The 27,154-nt window shown below is 38.2% G+C and overlaps 1 protein-coding gene across 1 annotated transcript in view; it reads left to right on the top strand.

Moving 5' to 3' along the window:
* ADCY2 (adenylate cyclase 2) overlaps nt 1–27,154 on the top strand; it is a 203,583-nt gene that overhangs the window by 47,302 nt on the left and 129,127 nt on the right. Inside the window, exon 3 of the mRNA XM_057370791.1 lies at nt 17,363–17,524. Coding sequence (XP_057226774.1) covers nt 17,363–17,524 — 162 coding nt within the window. The remainder of the gene's footprint in view (nt 1–17,362; nt 17,525–27,154) is intronic.

Raw genomic sequence — 27,154 nt, 5'->3', positions numbered from 1 at the left:
GAAATACTACAGTGCAGATAAAACAATTAAACATTATAAGTTACTAGAGTAATGTAGACATTACCTTGTTTCAGGATGGATCACAGGAAGATTTACAGTTCTGTGGGCTGCCTRTCAGGCTTCATGTTAGAAATGGCACTGATGCTCTTCAGTCCTTTGGCAGATCATCAGTTATCTTTTGGTTGGRTGAAACTTGCATGTTTGGCTCAGTCATGGTTTCCAAACTGAAATGGGAAGAAGTGAGGAGAGAAGATAGAAAACAAAGCACGCTGAAAATGTTCAGTTCTKCAGAAACCGATGTACTGTTCATTTATTCCAGTGCCTAAGTGAATAAGTCAGTGGGCCTAAGGTAAAAGCACAGGAGAAAGATAAGTGCATTTAAGGAAAAAAAAGCACTGCACTGTATTGCAAAGGAAAAGCTTTGTTGATAAAATTACACTCGGGCTAATGCATGCTGTGATTTCTCATTCATTTTAGACATATAACTTCATTTTCTCCCAGCTAATAATATTTTAATTTAAAAGTTTTGGTGTCTGTTCCTCTATGTATTTGTATTCTGAAGATCTGGGGGTTGTGCCTCTTCCAGCTGCAATTTCACTGCATTTATGATTTCTCAGAGTTTTGAGTTTTTTTAACAATTGGTCAGCTACTGAAATTAGGTAAATGAGAATACTAAATATTCAAAGTCAATAAATTAAAAACTTTTAAAAGTTTAGAAATTTGCTTGACTTCCTGAATGCAAATTAGTTCCTAACTTTTAAAACTTGGTTCTGCTCTCATACACTTATATATCAAAATTAACTCTCCTCCTATCAATCAGTATAACCAGCTAAGTGAGAACAGAAGTCAGCTTCATCAACATTTACAATTTTATATTTTGTATAAAAGCAAAATATGGAATAAAACCCTTATTATTTAATGAAGTATAGTAAGTATAGTATGTAAGATGCTGACTATCTTTTTCAGATGTCAAGCTTGTTAAAAAAACTTTATTATCAAGTTTCAAAGTACATGGCAGGTTTGGCTTTTCATGCATGAGAATGGAAGAGGACTTTCAACGCTTGCATTTTCAGTATTTCCTAGTCCTAGTCAAACCCATCTGGATTAAATTCTGTCTTTTTTCCCCCCATTATCTAGTATGGAAACATTTGTCAGAGTGTGGCAGCAACAGAGGAATGGTGCCTTTTTTTGTACCCTGTGTGTAGATGTGCGCTATGAGAAGAGTCAAGTAGATGTACTCTTTTAAAAAGTTTGATAAATTGACTCTGGGGAGCATAGTTTTTGACAAACAAACCCAAACTCTCATGTTGATAWCACTTAAAAAGAGGAAGGAAATTACTGAGAAAGAAGTATATTGTTATAATTTTACATGATAACAAGGGAAAGATGGTGTATTCCAGTAACAGAGAAGAAAAGAACCAGCAAATTTAATTCCTCAGGCCATGAATCTTCAGATTGCAATCTGCGGGAAAATCCATGCACACATCTGTGGTAACCCCTGGGCATTTTACTGCTGGGCTTTGATGSCAGGGACAGGGAAGGGTTTCCAACTCAAAGAATTTGTGTGTTGTGGTATAGAAGAGATTATAGTGTCTTATATGAAGATGTAAATGAAAATGCCCTGATCTGGAAAAGAAACATTTGCATAGCTTTTATATACACTTAAAAATGTATTGGGAATAAAAATTACAGTGTCTGTGGTAAAAAARGAAAATGGTAATTGTGATAACAATAATTTCACATAAAAATAGGTGAGGGGGGGTACATAAATAATCTTTAAGTTCTGTACAAATTATTTGTGATGACAAATACTGTCTGTCTTGTAAATGTATTTAGATGTCTCTTTTTTTCAGATAAGCAATGATTGTGAAAGGGGCCACTGAAGGCCCCACTTTTTATAGTGGTCTGTTTTTACATTTCATTCCTGTCATCTTTAATTCATGTTTCTTTCCGTTATTATCTAAAGCTTTCAGTAAACTATTCCTTTATGAAAAAGCTTCTTGCAGAGGTGGACTGGGTGCGGAATGAGATTTGTCCATTAGTACTTCAAAGTGTAGAAAATTGCATCTCTGAGCTGTGGAGTTCTGCTTCAGATTTCTCCTGTCATATTGGCGAAATAATTGCAGTGTCTGTAAGATGTGTATAATTAGATGTGGTAATGGGAGTTCAGAAGCACTTTTACGAACGTTTAGAAGTCTGAGTATGGGGATGCTGAAATCTTGTGATACCTGATGTTCTCTCTGTTTCCCTTTCTTGCTAAGGACTGTCATAGCTCTTTCTTTTGTTAGGATGTACTGGCAGAAGCTGTCTTATTTCAAGGATAATGATATTTATCTAACCTGTCTGTGACTCCTTGGAACTTACAATTGCTAAGTCATGTTCCTGACACAGTTACGCTGCACCTTAAAATAGTGGCTTCTGTAAAGTTGGGAGACACTTAACTATCAATGGATTTGAACATTAAAATAATTGTTAAAATTATTATTATGTATTAAAATAATTGTTCTGTTTCCTGCATGCCATTTTGRTGCAGCTGTCTTGCTTTCATTGACATCCTTAACATGAAAAAAACAGATGTGATTTTTGATGCAAGAGAAAAGATAAAATAAACTGAATTATTGTCATAGGTACTCCAAAGTTGCTGGAATTCTCTTGGAGGTAAGGTCATTGCTCTCATGTCTCTGTGCTTATCACCACAAGACATCTCTGCCACACAAACTCCAGCTGGCCTAGTTTCCAAACATTTTATTGAGCATGACTCTTCTTTTTACATTCTCTGGAGTTGTACTGAGCACTGTGAGAGTATGAATCAGTATCTCATTTTTAAAGATTATCAYTTAGGCAGGGATAGTATTTTCCTGTAACCTATCAATTGCCCATAAYACAATTCAGATTAAAATAATTGTAAAATAAGCAGTTTGTTTACAAAATGAGAACACAGAAAGCTACACAGCTGCAAATGTTTTTGAGATGGGATGCAACAAGTAAAGGAAGATCACACCTAGATTGAGTTATCCTCAGGTTACCCCAAAGCTTCTCTCCTTTTGTCTGGTTGTTTGCAGCATCCCTCTAATTGTGTGGCTGGGCATCATGTTTTTATGCAGAGGAAACCTGTTCTTACGCAAACTCCACATTTCTATTCATGTAACAGAAATTTGATCTGGTTGTCTATGTTTTCTTTACATCCAATCAGGCCTACGGTTCTGTTAAGCTTCACATCATCGTCCTTTTCTCCTTTCTTGCCTGGATAAAGCTGTTCCTACACGAGGGCAGAGAATTATTAAGTCTCCTCTCACTGGACCGTGCAGAGACACAGYGCTGTGTTGAATTATTAACCTACAAATTGCCAGCCTAATGTGAGGTGCAGCACTCTCCTTCGTGGTCAGGGCAGTGTTCACGCTCCGTGTCTTTCCAGTCTTTGACTCCTACATTGTCTGTTAGAGCTTGTCAATCTTGCTCTATCCTCTCGTTTAAGTGGAATTATTACCTGTGGCTCACTGGTGTGGATTAGACAGTGATTGCCGATCTCTTGGCTGGCTTTTAACCTGCCCCTGCAATAGTGGCAGACATGATAATGGGTAGAAAAAAAATATCCCTCTCCTTTCAAATAATTACTCCCTTTTCTTTTTTTCCTATCTGAAAAAACACAGCAAAACAGAGGAAACATTTCCTTCTGACCTAAATGAAGCTTTCTTTGTCTCTACTAATGACCAGGCAGCTCTGAATTCTTTTGGAGAGAAGGCAGCTTAGTAAGAATGTGTGTTGGTGTTGGTTTGTTGGTGATGGTTGTGTGTTAATCATATGGATARGTTACCTGGGAAAGAAATGCAGGGTGCAGGACTGATGTTTAGTTTAAATTTTAATATATTTCTCTGGCTTATTTAAATGTCCAGGGCCTTGAACTGATTGCAAGAATAGATTTCTTTCCTTCAAATGTCGAGAAAGTGGTGTCCAGTCCAACAGTTTCTGAGATGCATTTAATTTTTTTTTAAATTAACTTTGTTGGCAGTGACTTTGGATGAGGTTGACAGTGACTTTGGATTTGATATGGCACACTTACTTGCAGTCAGCCAGTCTTCACAGAAATATGTGAGAATATGATTGTATCCTTCTACATGCCAGGCATGGTATCCATTGTCTTCTGTATTGTGATCACAAATATTGAGTAGAGGAAGCATTCAGCCATTTGTGTCARTGTGGCTGTCTCTGTGTTTGCATCTATTTCTGAGGGTGTGAACAATCAGATAGCAAAATAGGAAAAAGATCACTACTGTGTTGTTGCAGTAACTGCAAGGAGCAGGTTTGTATTTCACACTTTTCTTGCCAGGTCTCTCATTCCATTCCCAACAGTATCTGCAAATTCTTGCCTTTATTTTCCTATTTTTTATCATGGGTAAACTTGTGTGGTTCCATTAAGTGAGACTGTGTGATAATTTAGGTAGAATGTGCCCATGTATTTTTTAACATTTTGTGACTCATCTGCTCTTGGCAAGTTTTTTCTTCCAGTTGTCTACTGAGATTAGGAACTTGACTGGATTTGGGGGTCTGGTTTGAATAGTGCTTTGGGATTGGGTATTTCAATAAAGAGATTAAAAGTATTCTGCTCATTTTAGGGGAATTACCTTATGTGTTTACCTGCAAAATTGAATATCATTATTGATAATGCCAATGCTATTTCCTACTGTTAGAAGAACTATTACAGAACAGTTTGTGTTTTTATATTGTATTTCTCTGTTTAGTGTCTCTTTTAATTMACTCATCGCTCCATAAAAATGCATACAGTTTTGGGTACATAAGAATGAATTAATTCAAGATTTATGCCTATTTCATGAAGTAATTTCACCATTATCTGTCTTTGAAACCAGTCAGGAGGTTGGACAGGATGACCTSCAGAGGCCCCTTCCAACCTAAAATTACTGTGATTCTACTAAGTGAAGAAATATGCCAAATATATAATTGTTTAATTTAGATAAATTTTCTGGGTATGTGTGTGATATACATTACCTAGAGAGATTTTACTGTGAAAAGGTGCTATTCTGATTCTTTTGGAAGTTGTGAAATGCTTTCTGGGATTTTGGGTGTGCTGGTTTTTTTTTTTACTTTGGGGATCCAGACTTCCATAAAAATTGTTCCACTGGAAACTTTTGAGGAGAAAAGACTTTGTGCTGTGAAAGGTGTGAAATAGAAGTTGTGAAACAAGAAAGACTTTGCAAGCAATGGTGGAAGCTTCTGCAAAATAACATGTAAATTAATTGTTGACTAATTTTAATACTAGCAATGCAGTGAGACATGAAATCCAATGCTTATTAAAACAGAGTGGAATAACTTTTTCTCTGTATTCATCCTAGTGGGATTAATTTACTTTACTACATTTAACTAATCCTACAGCTACATAATGAATCTCTTTGTAGTTAGAAGATGGCTACATTTAGGGGTTAACATGGAATCACATCACTAGTTCATGAGTAGCTGGGCCTATCTTATTCATTAAATCAATGAACACTTTTAAAAAATAATTGCACTATTTCAAATATGAAGGACTCTGTATTATAAATCAGGATTATGAAGATTAAAATCACCCAGTTTAAGGAAATGCTCCACTGCTGCTCTCTGTTGCAAAATTACTTTAAGTTTTACATAACGTTGTTTTAAATACAGAAGTCACATTAAAATAATATCAGTCTATATTTATTTACTTATTTACTGAAATGACTAGTATGAAATTTTTCATTTCCATAATAAAGCGTGTGTGTGTGTGTGCATGTGGAATTCATCTGAGAATTTCTCATTTATGAAGACATTATCTGTATTATAATTTTTAAGTATTTCCACATTCCTATATTCAATTAAAAAAAAATCCACAAAAATATCTGGGGAGCAAGTCTCAGGTACAGTATGAAAACAAGGTTTGAATTCAGAAGGAAAAGAACCTCATTGTGCAAGATCTGGGCTGCAGAAAGTATTTGACCTTGAGCAGGACAACGACAGGCAATGAGAGAAGTTTGAGATGACTTGTGTTACTTGTGAATCCGCTTGGCTGTCAGGTTAAATTCAAACCTTCATATAATTTCTGTGTAACCTCTTCCCAGTTTAATCCTCTTTCTCCTTTCAGTCTTTATGTAAAGCAGGGTAAACCTCTGACAGATCTCRAGTGAAGGTTTATCTGTGTTATTAAAACAGGTCAAATTTCTATGAATTACCATGARATTATTTTGCCCACTTTTTTTTCTTTAATTTCAATGGGAATTAAATCTCTCTAAGAGAATTAACGGCTTTGATCCATGAATCTAGTAGGGATTAGTGTTCCCAAAAAAGGCAGTTTAAAAAATGTGGCAGTGGAAAATAAATGTACGACTACCTTCTACTTCATTCTGTTTTGCTTGGCAGAGTGTTATAAGTAAGATAAATGGAATTTTCTTATGGAATAAGAAAATATATGGAGAAGAGGCAATGATGATGATTTTTATTGCCATTATCATTACTAGATTTGGTACACGTGTCCATTCTTACATTGATGTTCAACTTTTGCATCCCTCACTTGTGCCTTTTGCCCTATGGAAAGATTTGTCTGGACTGAAAGAGGGAAGCAAACCTGGACTGCCTCTTTCATTACTTCCTTCCTAGGGAAGCAGGCTGTCAYCTTAGTGGCTGTCAGAATCTGGCTACTTTCTGAGATTAGAAACCACTTTGGAGRCTTCAAAAGTTCAGGGTAAGACAAGGCTGAGTAAAAGATGTTGGGAAGAGTTCTCATGCACAAAGATTTATTGGCAGGGTTTGTAGATGGTGACATGTGTTGACTCTAATGGTGAAGAAAGAGAATCAAAATAGGAAAAGGAGAGAAAAGGGAAAAGACAAACTTCCCAGTGACCAGCTGGGAGGAGAATCATCAGGAGCCCTCCAGATCAACATCTTTTCCAGTGTGCCCCCTCCRGTGCAGTAGGTGGCTCTCCCTGTGACACTCACCCTTTGGTGGCTATTGTGGATCTCTTCAGGAACTGTTTAGACTCCCAGATGATCATTCCACTATGGAATGCTGGTAGAGCTGACTGGAACATGCTGATGTCAGYGGCTGCTGAGATCCCTGCATGCTTAATGCTTGTTATTTGGTCCCCTAATATAAATCAGACCCCACAACTGAAGAGGGGCAGAAGGGGAAGGGGGGGAAGAGGGGATACCCACACCAGTGACAGTCCTTTTCTGTACAGCCCACCACAGCAGCCCTGTTGGGGTTGGCATGTGCAGGCCCATGGGCAGAACAGCCAAGGTCCTCTGAAGGAAGGCTGAGGTCCTAAAGGCACTGTGCAAGAACCAGAGTGGTAATTTCATCCTGTATTAAAGTCTTTGGGAAAGTTTGAACAGTTGATTTGAAAGTCTTTGGGAAAGGCAGGTGTTACACAGAAATAGCACAGATTTTTGAGCAAGTGCTACAAAACCTGTTTTGGCCTCGTGACAATTTTCTTGTTTTTCTTTTTCTCCTCACAGTCTGATTTATTTTAAGATGGTTTTGTCCACTTTTTTCATGTCATACACTTCTAGGCATGTTGTTTCTATGATTAATAAAATTTTCCAAGGAGGTGTTATGTCCTATTTTGGCAGCTCTCCTCAAGAAGAAATCTGTTTCCTTCCTTTCCCATTAACATTATGCTGCTACCACTCTGTGCACTGTCACGGTGTCTCACGACAGTCATTAAGGGGCTACTTTTCGTGGCAATGCCTTGTGTTTCATTTTTGTTTTGCCTAAAAATATATGCTTAGAATAAACCATAATTTGCAAAAACCCCATCTATTCAGGTTATCAGATTTCTGTTAGCAGAGTCAAATCAATTTACCGTGCCTTCCTTTTGCAGCAGTTTTTAACATGAGCTGCTGTGTGAGACCATTGATCTGTGCAGAAGAAGTCCAAGTTTCCTTTATTCATGCACTTCACTTATCTAAATTTTTCTACCAGATTTTGCCCATCCATGATCCTTTATCACTGTCTGGTTGCTTTCCTTCTATTCTTGACACCTGCCACAGCAAATGTCAGTTCACCAGGAAGYGTTGCCTTTTGCTGACACTTGAGTATCTCAAGGAAAGGAGGGTTTCTGATTTGTGAAAGCTACTCGGTGTCACCATTGGTATTCTCCTGCTTCACTTCCTTCTTTGTTTCCAAGCACTGTTCTCAGTGGCTTCTCTGACAACCACGGACACAGATTTCCAGGGCTTCTCAGTGTGGTGTTAAAGCTACTCTGGTGGCTGCAATGTTCCTGTGGGTCAGTGTGTCAGAGGTGTGGGTCTGTCAGGGCTTATATTCCTCAGGGTTTTGGGAGGTGCAGGACCTGGTTGTGCGATCATGCCCTGGGCTGCATTATGAAGAATGATGCACTTTGTAATGGTAGAGGGAGGTGATCCTTTTCCACTGCTTGGCACTGGTRACACCAAATCTGGAGTGCTGGGTCCAGTCCTGGGCTCCCTGGTACAAAAGAARCACAGATTTAGCAGAGTCAGTGAGTCAGGTGAAGAGCCACAAAGTTGGCAAAGGGATTGGGACATCTTTCATTTGAAGGCAGGATGAGAGAGCTGGGGCTGTTCAGCCTGGAGAAGAGAATGCTGAGGGGGGATGGTACCAACACGGCTTCTTTTTCCTCTGAATTTTTTTTAAGATGGGGAGAAAAGAATTGCTCGAGAAATATGYGCACCATAGATTCAGACAATGTCATCAAAATGCTTGATTTTCTATTCTTTTCCTAATAATTGGTGCCTTTTTATTTGCCTTTTCAGCCTCTGCTATCATTCATTTTTTTCAAAGAGCTGTTCACAGTGAGTAGYCTTGTGTCTTTCTCAGAGGATGTAGTAACTAAGGTGAAGCTTACTTTTGGAAGTGTTTGGTAAAAGTTGTTTTCCCCATTCCTGCTATTTTGCATTTATCATGCTGGATGTCATCTGCTGTTTTATGGTCCAGTCACAGCAGTGTGACTTTTTCAACTTCTGCAGCTTTTTCCATATTTAGTTGGTTTTGAATACCCTGAACAATATTAAAACCCCATCAATCATTGCCGCATCACTGTTCTGCTCCTTTTTATGAAACATTTTTTAAGACATTGAATAAATATTCTGAATCCTCTAACACAACCCTTTCAGTGTAAAAGCTGCCCATTTATTTTCTGGTTTCACTTCCTACTTTTACATTTTACCAATCTAATATTACTTCAGTTCTCTGGAGCTGACCTGGTGTTTAGGAACTATGGAAAATAAACATTTAGAATCATGAATGCTTGTAAGATGCTTGAACATGTTTTATTGGACCTGCTGTTCCAAAATGTGTCAGCATTAGGGTCTGTGGCTTTATATACTTGTGAGCTAATATATTGGAACATGAAATGGTAATACAATTACAAAGAATTTAGTTTTTCCCTTGACAGAGATTGGGCATTTTTATTTGATGGGTCTTCTTTTCTTTTGTTGGAATTAACAGTTTTACTTTCTCTTATAATAGTTGATAAAATTCACTGTTAGATTTCTTTAATTCCTAACATGTAGAAAAAACTCCTTGGATCTCCTGAAATGTGGTRTGTTCTTCTGTCCTTATGACAATTTTTGTATTTAAATTAATTGCTGCCATTGCTCATATTTTCTGTGTATGTGCAAGCATACATATTTTAACATGGATTTTCACATCCTTTCCAACCAGATTAGATTTTTGTGTATTTGATGTGTCTTTCACAGTTGTGGATGTTTCTTCATAGGAACTTTGAAAATGTTTTCAATATATGTTCTTATTAGACTCCTTTCAAATTTGAGGTATGGTGCTTGAGTGTTGTAAAATTACCTCCTTAACAGTCCAGATGAAATTGCAGTTTATTGCTTTGGACTTGAGTTCGTTTACATAGCGTGTGTAATCATTTGGGTCTTTTCACTTTTAAAATGTGTTAATTTAATTGTTCTGGATAGGATACAGCATGGTCTTAACCAGAAATAAATACATTTGGTTTTACTTTTATGGTGGCATAGAAAGACAAGGCCTTAAGAAYATGCCATAATGCCTTTCTCACTGTCCTTTGATTAAAAAAAAATAAAATTAAGATAGCATGAAAAAGGGTATCAACTGTCCCTTTTAGAGAAAATGCTTGCTGTGATGATCAGGAATTATTGCTGAAATTCTAGGTTTCTGATCTTAATATTTAATATAGGAGGGAAAAATACCAAGGATGAACAACAAATTCACTATCTCTGATGATTTTCACTTGTTACTGAGAAAACAAAGGCATGGCTTATTGTCATACCAGTTAAGAGGCTCAAATCATTGCAAACAGATGCCATTGTTGGGCTTTATGGTGCTTTGTGAAGTTCTCTTTACGCTTACAGGGATTTAGCAGTGGTGCAGCAGAACAATCTGTCTTCTTGACTACTTAGACTATAAAGTGGTTGAAACAAGGGTGGAAAGATACAGTGGAAAGAAGATAATTAATTGAGGAAGAGAATGATGGTAAAAGCAGGTGTCAGGAGGTAAACTAACTTCTTTCTTTTCTGAGTGTGTTCAGCAATAATCTCAAATGTACTAGAAATTATGGTAGCTCAGTCTCCTCTTTCTGTAGCAGGCATGACCAAAAATTGTTATGGATTGCTGGGTMGCTGCTGATGTTTCTTGGGTCACTCCTTCCAAATCCCATGTTCCTCTTACTGATCCCATTCACTGTAAGAAAAGATTCTGTAACATAGAAAACAATCACACAGTAGACAGCATACAATCAGTGTATAGCTTGATTATTTTAAATACCAATTTTCCTTCCTTTTCTTGAGTCTTTAATCTTATTGTCACTCTAATATGTGACTTTAGGWGCACATTTGAAGGTCTCTTATTGTAAAATTATTTTAGAATATCCCTTTTAATACAATCAACTTGCTTTTATTCTGTCTCATTTTGCTAATGGTTGTTGTTAATTTTTTGGCAGAGGCTATAATGACTRTTTCCTGATGACATTTAAACCCAGACCTGTGCACAAAAAAATGAATTATTACATTGAGAGTTCTCAATGATCAAGAAAAAGGCATGATTTACAGGGCTGTTTATTACTTCTATGACAATTACTGGAAAATCAAACTGTATTTGGTAAAAACAGTGAAGTAATAATTTATTGTGGACATAATTTCGTGGAGTAAATCACAAACAAATCATCCTTGTTGACTTTATTCTTGAGGTTTATGGCACACCAGGCACTTGAGAAACATTGGTTTTATACAAATTAATATTTAGCTTCTTGTATGTTTTATCCTGGTGTTTCTCAATGTTCCACTTTGCTCTCACAGTTCTCTTCCAGCTRGGGAATGGTTCTACAATGCTTTCTATTTATAGTCCTGCTGGGCTTTCAGTTCTTTTTCTGAATTGCCTTGCTTTTCTCTAAAGTCAGGGAGGGCACTGTGTCATAACTGCTTTATCTGTTTCTTTCCCTTTGAAGCACTTTTGACTCTTAGCACCAGAACACAAAAACTTCCTGCAGGGTAAGGCATGGTCCATCTAGCGCAGAAATGTCTCCAAGAATTGCAAGAGAAGCTGCCACAGAAAGGCAGCCCAGGAGATTGATCCCTTTGTGTGGTCAGTTTCCTTCACACCTTGCCCAGCCTCCACAGGTGTGTTAGTGACATCACAGGGTACATTTCCCTGCCCTGTTTTTTCCTTGTTGGTTTATGGATAAGGTCTCAGTGAATTTGTTTAATATCTTTTTGATCCTGATAGCACATTACAACCTACTGTGGCAGAAAGTTCAAGAAGGTCACTATCCACTAGGTAAAGGTGTGCTTCCTTTTCATTTTTTTTTTCAACCAGTCTTCCAGTTTCTTCTTGAGTGCCCTTTCTTCTGGTGTTTCAGGGTTTGGTGAACATTTCCACCTTCACCTRTCCAATGCTTTCATAATTAAAGCCTTTTTAGAGATGACTCAGAACAGAAACTGATTTTAGTACTCAGTGGTTTTTTTTTTGTTTTATGTGAGTAGCTTGTTTTGTTCTTTGAACATTGCCCAGCTTTTAGAAGTTTGATGGCTCGCATTCAGAAGTACAATGGCAAAGAGCTTTACATATTTTCAACCTTTACTCTGCCAACACAAAGCTTTAATATACAGTTTATAGCTTGTATAAATACCCTTCTGATACCTTAAAACATACACTGTATTAAAACATGAACATAGTGTTTGCAACTATTTTTTAAGATTAGTAGGTCATACCAAATATGAAACCCAGCTATTGCTTTAGAAAAACTAKTGTCTTTTGTGCAATTAGGTATACAGACAACATTTGAAATTGGTGGCCGTAATATAAGTGTCTTTTCAAGGGAAAATTCTTCAATTAACTGATTTTTTGCTCCCTTTCCATAGTAAGGGGGAAGCTGATGTTGAAAAACCTCTGAAAGTGATCCTGTAGTGGGCTGACCTACTTAGTCTGAGTTTTTGTAGTCTTAGCACTTCAATTATGGTTACACAGTGAAAAGCTAGCACTGTTTCAGTTGTCCCAAAGAACTACAGATATTTCATTAGCTGTAGCCTCATTACTGCTGGCTGTATCCAAAGTGGTACTTTCCCCTAATTCACACTGAAATGGGACATTTAGATTTGCAGGCCAGCTGCAGTATTGTGCTTCTCAAGGGGGAATTCTGGTCAGATTAGCATTAGCTTGAGTGGATTCTACATGTGCCAAGCCAGTTTTGATTAACCATCTTAACAGTTTTGAAAAAAGGCTGTCTAGATGGGAAATCGTGAGTCATTGTTGGAACATAATTAGTATGAAATGWATGATTAGTATCTTTTTTACACTTGTTCTCAGTGCCAAAGCAACATCCCTTGTGATATCCTGTGTGCTAGGAAAGACAGTTTTGATGTGTAAAGTATGTTAAAATTTCTACTCCATATACTCTATACAGTTAAAGTAACCCTGCTCAGGAACAGAAATTAGTGACACACGGGACACAAGGTTTCTGAGGAGATGTTGTGTCTGCAAAAACCAGCATGGATTCATAGCTTGGGTCCACTGCAGTTTRTGCCATCACAGTCCAAACTGGTGACATTTCCAAAGCAACACCTGTGAAGCACCAAATATTATCAGCTTAATGCCAGTTCTGCTAGGTCTCAGTCAACAGTGTAGGTTAAAGGCTGTAGTAGCCAATACACATCTGGAGGTGCTGGGACAAAACTGCCAACATGAAAAATGCTCAGAATGGGTTTAATTGAAATAAGGATCTTGTGCAGCTTGAATATTTCCATTTTTCATGATGCATGAACATGCTTGCTCATAGTTTCACGTTGTATTCTGTGACAAGAGTGGGTTTTTGTGAGGGTTCATGATCATGACAGATATCCCACACCAYGGTGTCATTGTACAGTTTGGTGTCCTACTCCTTTCAGTGCCATCACTACAGCAATCTCTATGAGATCTTTTGCTGCCCTTTTGAAAGCAGCTGCATAAAATCTTCAGAAAAATAGTGTTACATACCCCTCTGGGCAGCTACRTTAGGGCAGCGCATCGTGCTTTAAATTGCTCCTTAGTAGATGACAATGTGACCMTACTGAAGTATGGGAGAAGAAACACAGAGAACAGCAAACCCACTCAGAATTTGCCAAGTTCTGACAGTCAAAAGTGATGGGCCAGAGTCCTGGATACCCCTCAATCAAAGCAGGAAAGCCACATGCTTCTGTGTGAGATGATGTACTACTGTTAAGCAAAAGTGAATGCTACATGCTGTGGTGATGGACACCAATYGCCAAGCACTTTCCATCTCCAAGATATGGATAACTCATGGATAAAGTGTCTGAGAATCAAATTCCTAAAGCAAAGTAAGTTCAGATTGGGACAAAGAGYGTGTTTCAGCTAGGCAGTCATAGTGATGACTCACATGAGAGACTGCTTCCAATGTAACAGCGATGTGATTATGGCACAGTTTGGTTCAACAGGCTACTTTTAATGTTGTCAAAAATAGGGCACTGTAAATTTATGCTGTGTTTACTGACAGGAACACACACCAAGTGCAGGCATGCTGTGATCATTAGCATTAGCAAGCCTTGCAATGAGATAGTGGGGTCTTTCAGAGCGTGGTATCACTGCTTTTTAATGTTAGTATCAGCAGCATTCTGCCAGTTCTTACTAAATGGTAATGCAAAGGGCCATTGATGATAAAGATCAGTGGTCGGGTCCATTGGCCATTCTGCAGATTGAAACTCAGTCCAAAAAGCCCTTTCCTCTTTCTACTTCCGCAAAATTCTTTGAGTGTTAACTTCTACAATATTAAGCTTAAATACACTGACATTTTGAAATACATTGAAAGGTCCCRAGTTTTGCATACTACGTGTGTCTGCTATCAAGATTAAGGAGAGAAGCATCTTATTTCAGGCTATGTGAGGAAAATGCTGTTGAGCCGTGGTGAAATAAAAAAGCAACCTCTGTGATTGATAAAAGGAGCTCTCTTAGATTAGACTACTACTAGAACAGGAGAAAAGCAGTATGGCCAAGCATCAAAGAGTTATTGACAGGTTCCATTTCCTACATGTATTTTGGAGGAGAGTTTCTGTCTTAGGATGACTGTATGTGTCCTGCTTTGAAATAGCATTCTCATGCTCAAATTTCTAGACTGCAAATATATGCAAATATAACCATTTGAATATGTAATATCAAGAGAGGTTGAATCTCCTAAAAGTGTTCTCTATTTGTAGTTGTTGAATGTTGAAGTTATCCATTTATTTTGACCAAGGAAAGCAGTGAGGTAACTTGTAGAACAGACAGTTGTTTACAGTTTTACAAGGAATTTGGAGTTGGTACAGCTGATACCACTAGAAGTATTGCAAAATGTCAAAATGTTGTTCATGTAGTTAGTAGCCTGTCTTATGTCAAAGTTGAAAATCAAGAGCATCATATTTTATCTTACATCCAGTAATGAGTTTTGAAAAGTACTKAGCATGCACCTCATCCACAAATGAAGTGGATCCTTTAGTTTGGCTATAAAGTCAGATATCAAAATATATCCAAGTTTTWTTTTTTGAGACAAACCAGTTAAAGAAAAGTAATTTTTTATTTTCTAATAATAAAATTTTCACAACTATGTAAATGCCACATAGGCAATGAGAAATCCAAACCTGGAAAAAACAACACCTTGTTTTCATGAAAAATCACTGATAATGGGGGTGTTTGAAATCCTTCTTCCAAGACTCGGGTCCGGGACTCTTCTTAAAACTATTTTTTAATCACGAAATCACAGGATTGTTTGGATTGGAAGGAAGCATTAAGATCATCTGCTTCCAACCCCTCTACCAAGGGCAGAGACACCTTCCACTAGACCAGATTGCTCAAGGCCCCATCCAGCCTGSCCTGTAGCTGAAAGCATGTTTTAGGCAGCTGGTCTTACATGCTGGTAGAGTATTTTACCCCTGGCATCTGTTCATCTTAGGCCTGTATTATTATTTAGAGGGGCTTTCACATCCCTTTTTGCTGCCTAACTCATTATTTGGGTTTTCCCCTATACTGATGCCTGTAATCATGACAGAAGATGTGATTGCCTTAACATGATTTGTTCTCAGCAAAATCACACTGGCTGTTACCTGTGCTTTCCTTAACTTTCAGAACCCCTGGTTATGAATTGCTGTATACGCATTATTATTGTCTGTCACTCATACAGGAATTAAAATGAAGCTGATGAGTTTTACCCATTTTCCCATTTTTCCCTTTCAAAGGCACACGCTATGTTTCTCTTTTCTAGACTCTGTAAGAACTTTCCATGTCTTTCTCAAGTTTTAAGACTATCAGTTGGTTCTGTCAGGATCACAGGTGATTTTTCCTCAGCTACGACAGAACACCACACTGGCATTCTCTTACCCTTCTCTTAACCTAGACCCTTCTTACCTAGACCAAGTTTGTACACTGATTTCTTTGCTGTTTGTTTTATTAACATCTAAAAACTTTTAGGGAGGACTGTAACCAACTGAGTAATGAACACTTTTGTTTTCTTATAGTATCTGTTGGTAGATTTGAAAAGTAGAGAGGCAGAGCWTTTGCTTTGCCTTTTTCTTGCTGTATTTTCTTATTATCCCTCATTTCCTTTGTGGTTCTGTTTCATTTCATGYCTTTGAACTGTTGGACTCTCGAGCAGATGGGAGTGCTGGCAGCWCTGAAAAGAGTATGAGAAATCAGGATGGAGCTGGATTGATCTCAATGGAAGGATTGGAGAAAGATGAAGGGAGAACAGAAATGGACATCCTTCTCCATTCAGTTCCATCTCCATGATGGAAAAGCATGCCTCCACTGTCCTATAGGTGCACATACCTGAGGGTTCAGTTTTGGCTGTGTGATTRTCACATGCAGATGTGAAAAATACAGGCTGACTCTAAGGGAAGTKAGCAGCACATTACTCTTGCTCAKARCTGAGTTCTGTACTGTGTGTGTACWGCTGCYGGATGGTGAAGAGGCTTTGCAAGGCCACTCAAATTGATGGAAAGCCTTACATGGAGATATCATTATGTACAAGCTGGCACATTTACACTACTTACTTATGTGTGCAAAACCCGTGTCCCAATTCTAGTTACATTTTCACAAATGTGTAGTGGGATTTGGAACATAACTATACCATCAAATATATATTTTCTATGTATAGATGTATAGCAAAAAATCCCTTTTGCTGTTACAGGTTGGGCTGTGCATTCTGAGAGCTTGTTCCATAAGGTTAGTTTGGACACTAGCACCCTTTCAAAAGAAGCTGACAGGAAATTCTGCATATGGACTCTGGTTTTCTGAAGCTGTTTTTCATGACTAAATAAATGTGTTGCTATATTATTAACATGTAGTGTTTTTATGGAATTCAACATAGGTCATGTAGATATACATGAATTACAATATCATTAAATCAAAATGCTTGGCTGACTTGGGCTTTTTTTTCTTTTTTTTGCATAATGTCATGTATATTAAATTGTGAATTTTTAGTGCATCAGGATGTACAAAACCTCTTTGTATTGAAATTAAGGCTTTGTGAAGAGTTTGGCAGATCGTTTTGAAATGCAGGTCACAATCACAATTGACCAACCCTGGGAGAGCTACTCTTTTCTTGTAAATGGGGTATTCATAAAAATAAAATCTGAAAGTATAAATTTGGAGTTAAAGTTGAAAAGTTTGGAGTATTCTGTAGGTCTGAAATCATGATTCAGTATCTTGGAACTGTACTTCTTAAGTCTAATATAATGTAAATTTTCYAACACTCTTAAAAGCTTATTCTTACTAAATCAATTTTCTTAAGCTAGCAATGACTTTCCTGYGAAAGACTGGTGTATAACTTTATGCTGAAGTTAAATGCTATTTTTAAATGTTATTCTGAAGTAAATTTGACAGGCTTCTTTTTTGTCTTGCTGCCTTGCACAGGTATCATTTTTCCTGTTCATCATTTTTGTGGTGTACACCATGCTGCCCTTCAACATGAGGGATGCTATYGTTGCCAGCGTCCTGACCTCCGTGTCCCACACGATTGTGCTGAGCGTCTGTCTGTCAGGTACAGCCGTGGTAAAGGAGCACTTGGTTTGGCAGGTAGGTGCTTCATGGAGTTAATGATTAACTGTGCAGTGAACAGCCTGCTAAACRAGCCAGGAGTGCCTCAGTGGCTGCTTGGGAGTATAAACCTACTTCTGTCTTCATTTCTGAATTGCTAATTCACAGGTAATTTGCTTTCTAATAATCAGGGTGTCAGTGATGTTGTGTCTTGCTGAATTACCCAATCTACAGCCCCRTAGCTCTTACCAATGTAAAAACATACATTGCTTGAAAAAACAAGTGATGCAACCATACTGTGGTAGATGCATTACCCCTCTGGTTTGTAAACCACGCTGTTCATCTCCTCGCCTCATTAAARCCTTGCTTCCAAGACCAGGGATTTTTTTCCAAGCATGAAAATTTATCTTTGACTCAAAAAACCCATTRTTCTTTTGAATACCCTCAGGTCTGCTGGGTTAAAGACCTGCCGTGAAGGCATTGTTCTCTACAAGTCTGCTGTAGGTCTTGTCCTACTTCTGTAATTCTCAGAATTTTACAGCCTCACCCTGATTGGTCGCAGTGATCAAGGAGACCGGCTGGCTTCACATTCCATGACATTTTGGGAACCCATCTGTGTTTGCAGTTGTGTCTTGGATTGTAACTCAACTCTGACAATCTACCACATGACATACTGCAGAATAATAATTAGTAAAAATCCAAATATTAGGAACTGTTTTTTCTTACTCTTTTACAGAAGATCCTTTAAATGGTGAATTATTACAGTTTTAGTCRTAATACATCGTAGTACTGTGATAATCCCAGCTGTCATTGATAGATATCTGTATTTTTAAGGAAAACATAAGATTTCATTTTGAAAAACAAATTCACAGGTTGTTTTTTTTTTTTGTTTTATTTATACCATGCTAAAGAAACAGAATTATTTTAACTTTTGCATCAAAGTGATATTGAAAGATATGCAAAACCAGACATCATACTATTTATTGTCAATACAATTAAGAACAAAGCAGATGATAGTTTCTACTTACCTGTTAAGTTATTTAATGGCTTATAAAAAACATTGTGCCTCAAAGGATAATTGCAGTGATTTTACAAATGTCCTGCCTTGTAACTTGTTGTTCAGGAAAATATGTTTTATTTCCAGCTGTGGCTGCAGAGCTGTGTTCTATATAATATTGAAGTTAAAGTCTGGTAAACAAAATATGTTCTAAGATGTAATTCTCTGTAGAAATTTAAAATGATGAGTGAGGTAGGTTTGCTTTTCTCTTGCTGATTTGGATTAGTTGAGTGGTTTTTTGTGAAGGTTGCAAAGTTGTGCTCTATGTTTAGCAAGAACTGTGGTCGTCTGCAGTTAATATAGTATTTAAATAATACAGTAATACAGTTATTGATATTGGCAGTGGAATAAATCAGGGAGAAAACTACTCTTCTTTTTTTTTTGTCAACCTATGGACTTAATTCTGGGCACAGATACACTGCTAAAGCAGTATAAATGTTTGCCACTCTTTCTCTAAAACTGTTCTGGGTTTAAGTTGCTTTTTGCAAAAAATACCTATTTTCCCTGCCTATCTTTCTAGACCATTAATATTTGGTATCTCTAAAACAACACTTTCAGAAGATGTTGTATTTTTAGACACATCACGTCCGCAGAATCAAAAGAAATAAATCACGGTYTGTGAGGCACAATTATTGTCTTTCATCTCTTCTGTAACTTCCTGTTTCATTCAGAAAGAGTGGCAGTCTTTCTGCAATTTGTAATTTTGTTAGGAGTATTTCRTTTCCGGGTTGTTACGAGTTTTCTATTCTGCCATTGTGAAATGTTTTAAGTGTTACAARCAGCTTGGCAGTTACTGGAAATGCTGAGTGCGCTGCATTCTTGCGAATTTGTGGGAAAGGACTAAATGATGCTCCCTCATTTCATTTCATCTGCCCTTTGTACACTTTTAGATTACTATTGTTTATACTTTGGAGTGTAAGCAAAAAGTGTTTGTTTTGTGTGAGAATCGCGACCACAAACAAGGGCTTAGACTAGAGATAACCAATTAAACTAAAAGAGAAACAAAATTTGTCAGTGATAGAATTCAAGTGATATAGAACATTACAACATATATATATAGTATACATAGCAAGATCCTTCTGTAGAGAATACCTGCTTCTCCTTTATAAGTACTTTCTTTGTATTGAARGACTTCTTTTGTATGTTCTCTGAGCTTTCTCTTGGCTGAGCATTCTTTCAGTCTTCCTTCTTATGTCAGGTTCTCCTGCCTTATAATGCCTTTGATAGGCCTCTGCTGGACCCTCTTCAATATTTCAGCAAMTTTCAGTGACTGATTGGCATCCCACAGCATTTTAAAAGTTAATCATACCTCCAGTCTTTGAGTGGAGGAAAATCGATGTACAGAAGCATTTGCTCATTTTGAAACTTGGCAGAGCCTATCTTACTGGTTTTGTCATTCCTTTGTTGTCCTCTGTAAGACTTCACATCAAAAAAGCAGCTTCACTAAAGCCAAAAAGCTTTGGATGCTCTTGATTATCTGGTGTCTGTTGCAATTAGAGATACTGAGATAAAAGCCTCCTGCTGGGATAAAGAATCCTTCAACMGACTCTGCTGGTTACATGAACTAGTCTAGGTTTGACCTGCATGTCTTTTGGGGAGAGGGAATCCACCTTGGTTTAAAAATGGGGAATGATGGAGATGTGTTTCCACAAGCCTTCATATTTTTTTCCACGGCTGTTGAGTATCAGTGTTGGAATTCCATTCATCTTTTGTAGTAGGAATTTGTCTAGCCTTGTCATCCASCTTCTGGATCTCATTTTTTTTGGCCTGTAGGCAGACAGACCAAGAGGATCCAATTCCTGCTCTTCCCATGAGAGTGCTTCTAGACTATCACGAATTTGCCTCATAACCTTTTTGTCAGTGAAATAAACGAGTTGCCTGCTTTTGCGCTAGCTAAGCCTTTCATCACTTTCACAGTTGTTCTTTGAGTCCTCGCTTGTGCTTCATCAACATCTTTCTTGCAGCGTGGGCATTTGCCGTGGAGGAGCGTGCCAGGAGCAGCTGCAGCGGTGCCAAATGCTAACAGGGGCCAGGTCTACAAAGGGGTCAGTGTGCTCAGCACCGACACAGCCCCTACAGTGAAACACCCAGCAGAGCCTCCCYGTGCACCTCCGTGAGGAATTTAATGCACAGCTGTGGGATCTCTGACGGGAACAGGGAGAAAGAGACTTGTGTTCCAGCCCCAGTTTATTAAAAAAAGTAAAAAAATCTCTATGTATGTTTTGGGACTTTTTTCTGTTGAAAATGTTAATCCTAACCTTTACAAGGTGCACGGTCTGGGATCTGGGGCTCTGCCCGCTCTTTCCAGGTGAGATTTCTTCTGCCAAGTCTGCTCCAGGACTGCTCTAAGAGAACATTACTCTAATTCTGGTATTAAGGCATTTGGCTCAGGAGACTTTCACAGCTTTAACATCCCTTTCAGTTATTCCTGGAATGGACAGTGTTTAACTGACATCTTTTGCTATAAACACATAGCCCGTTTTACCCCAAACAAGAACAGATTATAATCAAATATTTGTGTTTTTCCTGCTCTGTTGTCAACTAGTCAACCAATCCGATCTCATAATGGCTTGATACTATCATTAGAGGTAATTTTGTTCTTAATTTGTTAAAAAAAAGCTAACGAAAATAGTTAAACACCCTGTAAGCTTCAATTTTTCTTTTTCTCTATAATTTATATGAGGAGCATGATTTTTTTTTATTTTAGTCCTTTCGTTTTACTTTCTCAGCTAGCAATTTTGTTTCTCTTGCAATCATTTTTCATGAGCTTCGGCTAAGAGTTTTCCAAACCTTGGCTAAATCACTACAAAGTCCTTTTTTTTTTTTTTAATTCCCTTTTTTTTCCTTTTTTTTTCTTTTCTTTTTTCTTTTTTTWAAAGTATTGTTCTTTACCTTACAGGATTTTTTTTGGAGGCTCTGTAAAAGGGGTCACTTTTAGGGGCACAAAACTACATGCAGGYAGAATGTGTATGTTTGTGCATGCATACAACTTTATATTGTCTTTGGACTCTGTTCAGGAATGCATGCAGCAAAAGGAAATAATTTGTCACAACTTTTACAAAAGTCTTTGTTTGTGTGATCTCATGGCCTGGATAATTCTTAAGATAATAATCTGTTGTGATGGGAGAAAAACAAATGCTAAAGKATACTTTCAGGAATGTTTGAATTGAGAAATTCCAAGGCTAAATCCTCAAGGTTTTGTGCATTTGCCATCAGCTGAGCCTCTCACAAAATTAAAATTCAATATCTATGGCCTATTCATGAAAAAAACAAATAAACCAAACAGTGAATTGAAAAATTGAATGCAACTTTATTTAAAAAAAAAAATACCAATTTCTTCATCACCACACACCTTGAAATAAATTATACCAAAAKCTTATAATCAGAAGTGTAACTGGATTTTCAAGGATAGGCAGCTTTGATATGTCATCTATAATACATATTTAGACATTCTAATCCCCATGCAACGTCATGTGAAAGGCATACACCTTTTGCTTAGAACACTGATTCAAACTCATCTGTTAAATGAATAACTTCATTAGGTGGTGGTATTTACAAAACCTGTTTTATGTAATAGAGTGACACAGCAGAAAAATAAAAATAAAAAACATCAGTATTCAATGGCTTATAAAAGAAGAAAATGTACAGCTTTAGGGCTTGGAAATAGAGTAGGAATTGGTTTATGCTGTTATCGCACAGTGCAAGAAAAAATCATGTTGATTAAAAAAGTCTGGGAAAAAAGCCCATGTCTTTAAGTACATCCAGTGCTGTACAGCCCCTGAGGCTGTCAAGCTGCACAGTGAAAGTTTAAAGCACACAGGAACTTCATTCAGTCTGAGTGTCTAAAAGCTGTTACTGTGCACTGAATTGATGCTTTTTCCCTGAATACCTTTTCTTGAAGGAGATGGGGAGGGGTTATTCGTGAAGGTAATGCAGCTTAAACAGCTCCTGCTTCCTGTTACTGTTTGACAAGGTGAACTGCTGCTGCTCCTGCTGCAGGTGTGGAGGGCAGTGACTGCCAGGGAAGGAGGGATGCTCTATCCCTTGCCTTTTTGTGGCAGCAGCTGCCACTGTCCTGTCCTTTGTGCCTTTTTCCCCTTGCTCTCCCCACCCCAGCAGCAGTCTGGCTCAGCACGCTGTGCAGCAGCTGGGAGCCACTTGGAGAGACGAAGGCTCTGTCCTGCATAGCACAAGACAGCAAGTGTATTTTTTATTATTGCACCTTTTCTTTACTCTTGACTTTATGCTTAATCTAGGCAGATATTGAAATRCCATCTGYTGTGGGTTTTTAACTAATTTTTACAGTCAGCAGATGTACTTTGGGTTTCACTCATTCTTTAAGATAATTTGTGCAGTATGTATGTGCGTATGAAGGGGCCACTTSCCTACAAGGGTATGGATATATGCAGAACATATAATTGCCTTTCAGAGTATTTAAGCATAAACACAGAGAATGGGAACATCTTCCAGGAAGTTCCTGAGGCTTTAAAGGGAAGACCTGTAAAACTTAATGTGATGGAAGATTCAGCAAAGTCCTAGAATTTATTGTGAAATGAAGTCACGTGTGTAGGTGGCCACGTGGGTTTGCAAAAGTACCGTTCACCTGCARCCCAAAATCAGCATCTAAGAAATGCATAGAAAATAGTTCTGGTTAGATATCTAGGAAATTATCAAAGCACAGAGGATAAGTAATACATGTGGTTTGGTTTTTTTTTTCTTTAACTCATGGACATATCTCCATGAATTATCGAATAACTCCAGTTAGCATTGATTCTGAAGCTTTACTGAAAGGGCCAGATTGACGTTTGCATCAACTTCATTTGAGTTAATATTTTTATAAGCAACGAWTTTTTTTAATCACTTTCATGCTACTTTAGTTTACATTTTTTATTCTAAAAATGAGAATTTCTTTCAGCAATTTTAATTTTTCAAAGTATAAATTAATACGTTGAACTAGCCCTCAGTCCTTCAGTATGTTTATGACATGAYAAAATGCCTATGTCATAATGCTTAATCTTGAGGCTACTGTACCTCCAAAACCGTCAAAAAAATTWAAACAAGTGTGTGGAAATTCCAGTACTTTTATCTGGAGCAGCAACTAAACTGTCACCCATACAGCATACCTTCTGCAAAGGAGTTGTATTCCATATCCTTTTAAGAATGACATTAATGTAAATAACCTACCAGTAATAGGTTAAACCTATGAATTCAGAATTTTGTGATTCTGTCCATTCAGGTAATTTTTCTTGGGTAAAGAATCTTAGTTACTTCAGCTGAGTTTGTTTTGCTGATTCCATTCAATTTTTACAGACATTGCCCAGCCTTTTCAGTTACATAGTACTTTTACAGATTGGTATTATTTGTCAAATTTATTGTGAATTACCTCTCATCTTATTGCAGCTGAAGCATTAAATTCTGTGAGTAATACTCCCTCTAGACATGATACTTTGTCATTTTATGTACTCAAAGTGTTGCTGTCTAACTCTACATGTTATTTGCAAGAATTCAGTATAAGAAAAATGCCTTTCACTATCAATATGTGAATACATTTCCCCACCTTGTCAGCCACTTTTAAAAGTGCCATATAAAATAGGGATCAGGAGCACAAACACCTGCTGTTGTTCAGAGAAGACTTTGGTGAGCTGGAATCCACCTTGCAGTGGTTCAAGACCCCATCAATTTGTAGATGCTTGCATTAGGATGTGATCTGTTTGTCCTTTCAGCCCCTGCCATGCACCAGTGCTCAGCTGATGATCAAGTAGAAGTCATTCCTCTCCCAATCATCCTCCACAATTTGCACTCCTGTGTGCTCATGAAAGTCCCTGGATAGCTCWTGTTTCCCTCAGCACACTTCTGCCATGTGTTTCAGTGAAATGCTGGCTGCAGAACTTTAATTACAGCCTCCAAGTGCCCATCTTGTAWGTGCTGTGTGTGATGGAATCAGTTAATGTTTCCAAATAAGCACATGGAGACCTGAAGCAAATGAGGAAATCTTCTGCCACTTTTTTTTTTCTTCTCCTTAGCAGCTACAGCTGTGCTGCTGTTAAAAGGGGAGTTGTTCTCTGGCCCTGGAGMTGGTAGCACAGCACAGCTTTTCTTTACCTGCCTGAACTCCCACCCCTTTTCTGTTCCCCAAGCATGGCAGTCAGGTGTCAACTTCTTCCAAACCATTCATGAAATACTCTGTCCTCTGAGACATGTTGAGGCTCTGGGAAAATACTGCTTTGCCCAAACAGAAATGCTGTTAGTGAGCAAGGTAAAGCTATGCAGAAGTGATGATCATGGAACTCAAAACTGCCTTCCACTCTGGTTTACCAGCAGAGACACAGCTGGAGGACATCTGCAAAGCCTGAAGTAAATCTGGATCTGGTGCTGGGTGATGTGGTTCAGTGTTACCATTACAGTGGTAACGCTGCACAGGTCTGTTCCAGCCCCTATGAATCTTTGATTCTGTGGATCCATGAATTCCTAATTCTTCACAGGGATTGCACCTTTGGCAATTGCACTGCATATTCTTCCCCCTCTCAAGGTTTATGGTTCCCATGAACCCAGTGAGTGGCATCATCATTGTTCTCTGTGAGCATGAGAAGGAATCATGTCTCTCCTGCACCTCAGTCTAGTTATATTTAATAACTCATGTTTATCTGCCATCAGTTTAGAGCTGGTTCTGGGTGTGCTAAAGGCCGTGTGCTGCATATTTTCTGCAGAGGTCGCCTGCCTGGCCTCTGCTAGCTCTTACCTGTTTCTGAGTGGGGCAGTGTTACAACTTTGGCTGCAGCAGTCTACAAACAGCATAGACTACAGCTTATCAAAGTTATGCTCATTAATCTATTTGCAGTTTTGTTTTCTTTGTCCCTTTGAGGATGTATTTTCTCACAGATGTGYGGCAGTCTATAAGCTCAGAAGCCCCAAGAACATAGGTCTGAAGTAATCACACTGTCTCTGCACTGGGCTAGCTCAGCTCCATGGGTTTTGGGAGTTCAGGCTGCATGAAAACACTTATRGTGCTCTGGAAACACAAAGCTGTGCAGAGATCTGTCTGAATCTGAACCTTAGGCCAGCTTCCCTSTCTTTGGATATACAGTAGCACAGTAAATCCACAGCCCTCTCTTCTGTTTTAACAAATAATTAAGAYTTACCAATGTTGAAACAGTATAGGTCTGCAGAAGATTCAACTGGTTATGGGTGCACAGAGCTAAAGCTGATCTGCCTTATCAGTACAGGAAACAAACTGAGCAAAATCACCCAAAAAGATTCAGCAGATACTTGTTCTCAATGCTGAAGAAGGGAGCTGGTGCCCTCCACACTCTTATCAATTGTTATCAATCTGACCCAGAGAAATTTTTCTCTGCCCAAAGCAAGAATGGCTGGCTTCATTGATCCTATAAGTAGGAAGATTTCCATGTATGCAAAATATTAACTATTCAAAATCCCAGTGCCTGTCATTCAAACAGTTGTTTCCACTGCGCACTACTGCAAAAGAGGATGAAAAGTAGGACTTAAAAGTTCATTGGATCAGTTTTAAACTAGGGKAAATTTCATCATTAATGAATGCAGATGAGTAGGTCAGACTCTGAAACATGAGATTTTGAGTTCTTCAATCCAGACACACTTTTATGTTTAAGAAGCCAATACTGAGTTTTGCTCCAAAGAGATAAATCAAGTTTTGCTRTGAAGAAATTTGGTCATTTAAAAGATTTCTAATGGCCACCTTTGGACAATCTTCTTTGTTTTGAATAGTGTCTCACTCTGTATGGTAGTTTAGCAACATCTCTATCCCAGCAACATTCAGCTTCACACTCTAAATGCAAATATGAGGGGTGCAATAATCCTGGTTCCTCTAGTTTGCAGGTGATAGATGGAGTTTTAGCTTCTGACAGAAGTGTTCTGGGATTTTTCTCATGATTTCTGAATGCTGCCTGATGCTGACCTTCATGTACACASCCACTCACCCTCTCTGAGAGAGACATTTTGGATGCTCACATGTGGCGTGGCCTGTGTAGTGATTCATTAGAATTTGGCCTGTGGAAAGAACAGCCCATAGTGACAAGGAGCAAWGCTCCCAGGTGCTCTGCCTGCTCCAGCCAACTCACACAGGCCAKTGAGCAGGAATGAGAGAGGAGATGCTGCTCTCCCTGTGCGACACCCGGCGAGGCTGTTGCTGTAGTGACAGTGTCCTCTGAGTCTRACTGGGCAGTGAAGTGCTGGCATTCCAACCCAAGATCTTTTGCCCCAACAGGCTGTTTAGATACACTCATTTATCATGTTTCATTAATTTCATAACATCAAGTCCACTCAGGCTGGTTAAGATACTTAGGGCGTGTCTCATGCTCTCTCCTCCCCTTCCCCCTTTCTTTTTTAATAAAATAAGCATAGGATAGCAATTCAAGAAATGACCACAAGGTATAAAAAAAGAATATACAAAAAGGAGGGGACAGGGAAGAAACATTGAATTATCTGTGTGAAAATGGGAACAAATGCATAAATGCTAATAAGTAGGAGGAGTAGAGAGTCCTGAAGAGTTGAAATGTGGGTAATAAGGTGGCTTGAATAATGTTCTCTGTTATTTATGCTAAGATTTTGCTTTATTTGCTGTTCAGTCATCAGAGATG

This window comes from Malurus melanocephalus, unplaced genomic scaffold (genome assembly GCF_030028575.1).
Source record: "Malurus melanocephalus ecotype Western Australia unplaced genomic scaffold, MMel_1.1 scaffold_133, whole genome shotgun sequence".
In the NCBI taxonomy this organism is placed as follows: Eukaryota; Metazoa; Chordata; class Aves; order Passeriformes; family Maluridae; genus Malurus; species Malurus melanocephalus.
Note: the sequence above shows the minus strand (reverse complement) of the source record. Positions and strands in the feature narration are given on the sequence as shown.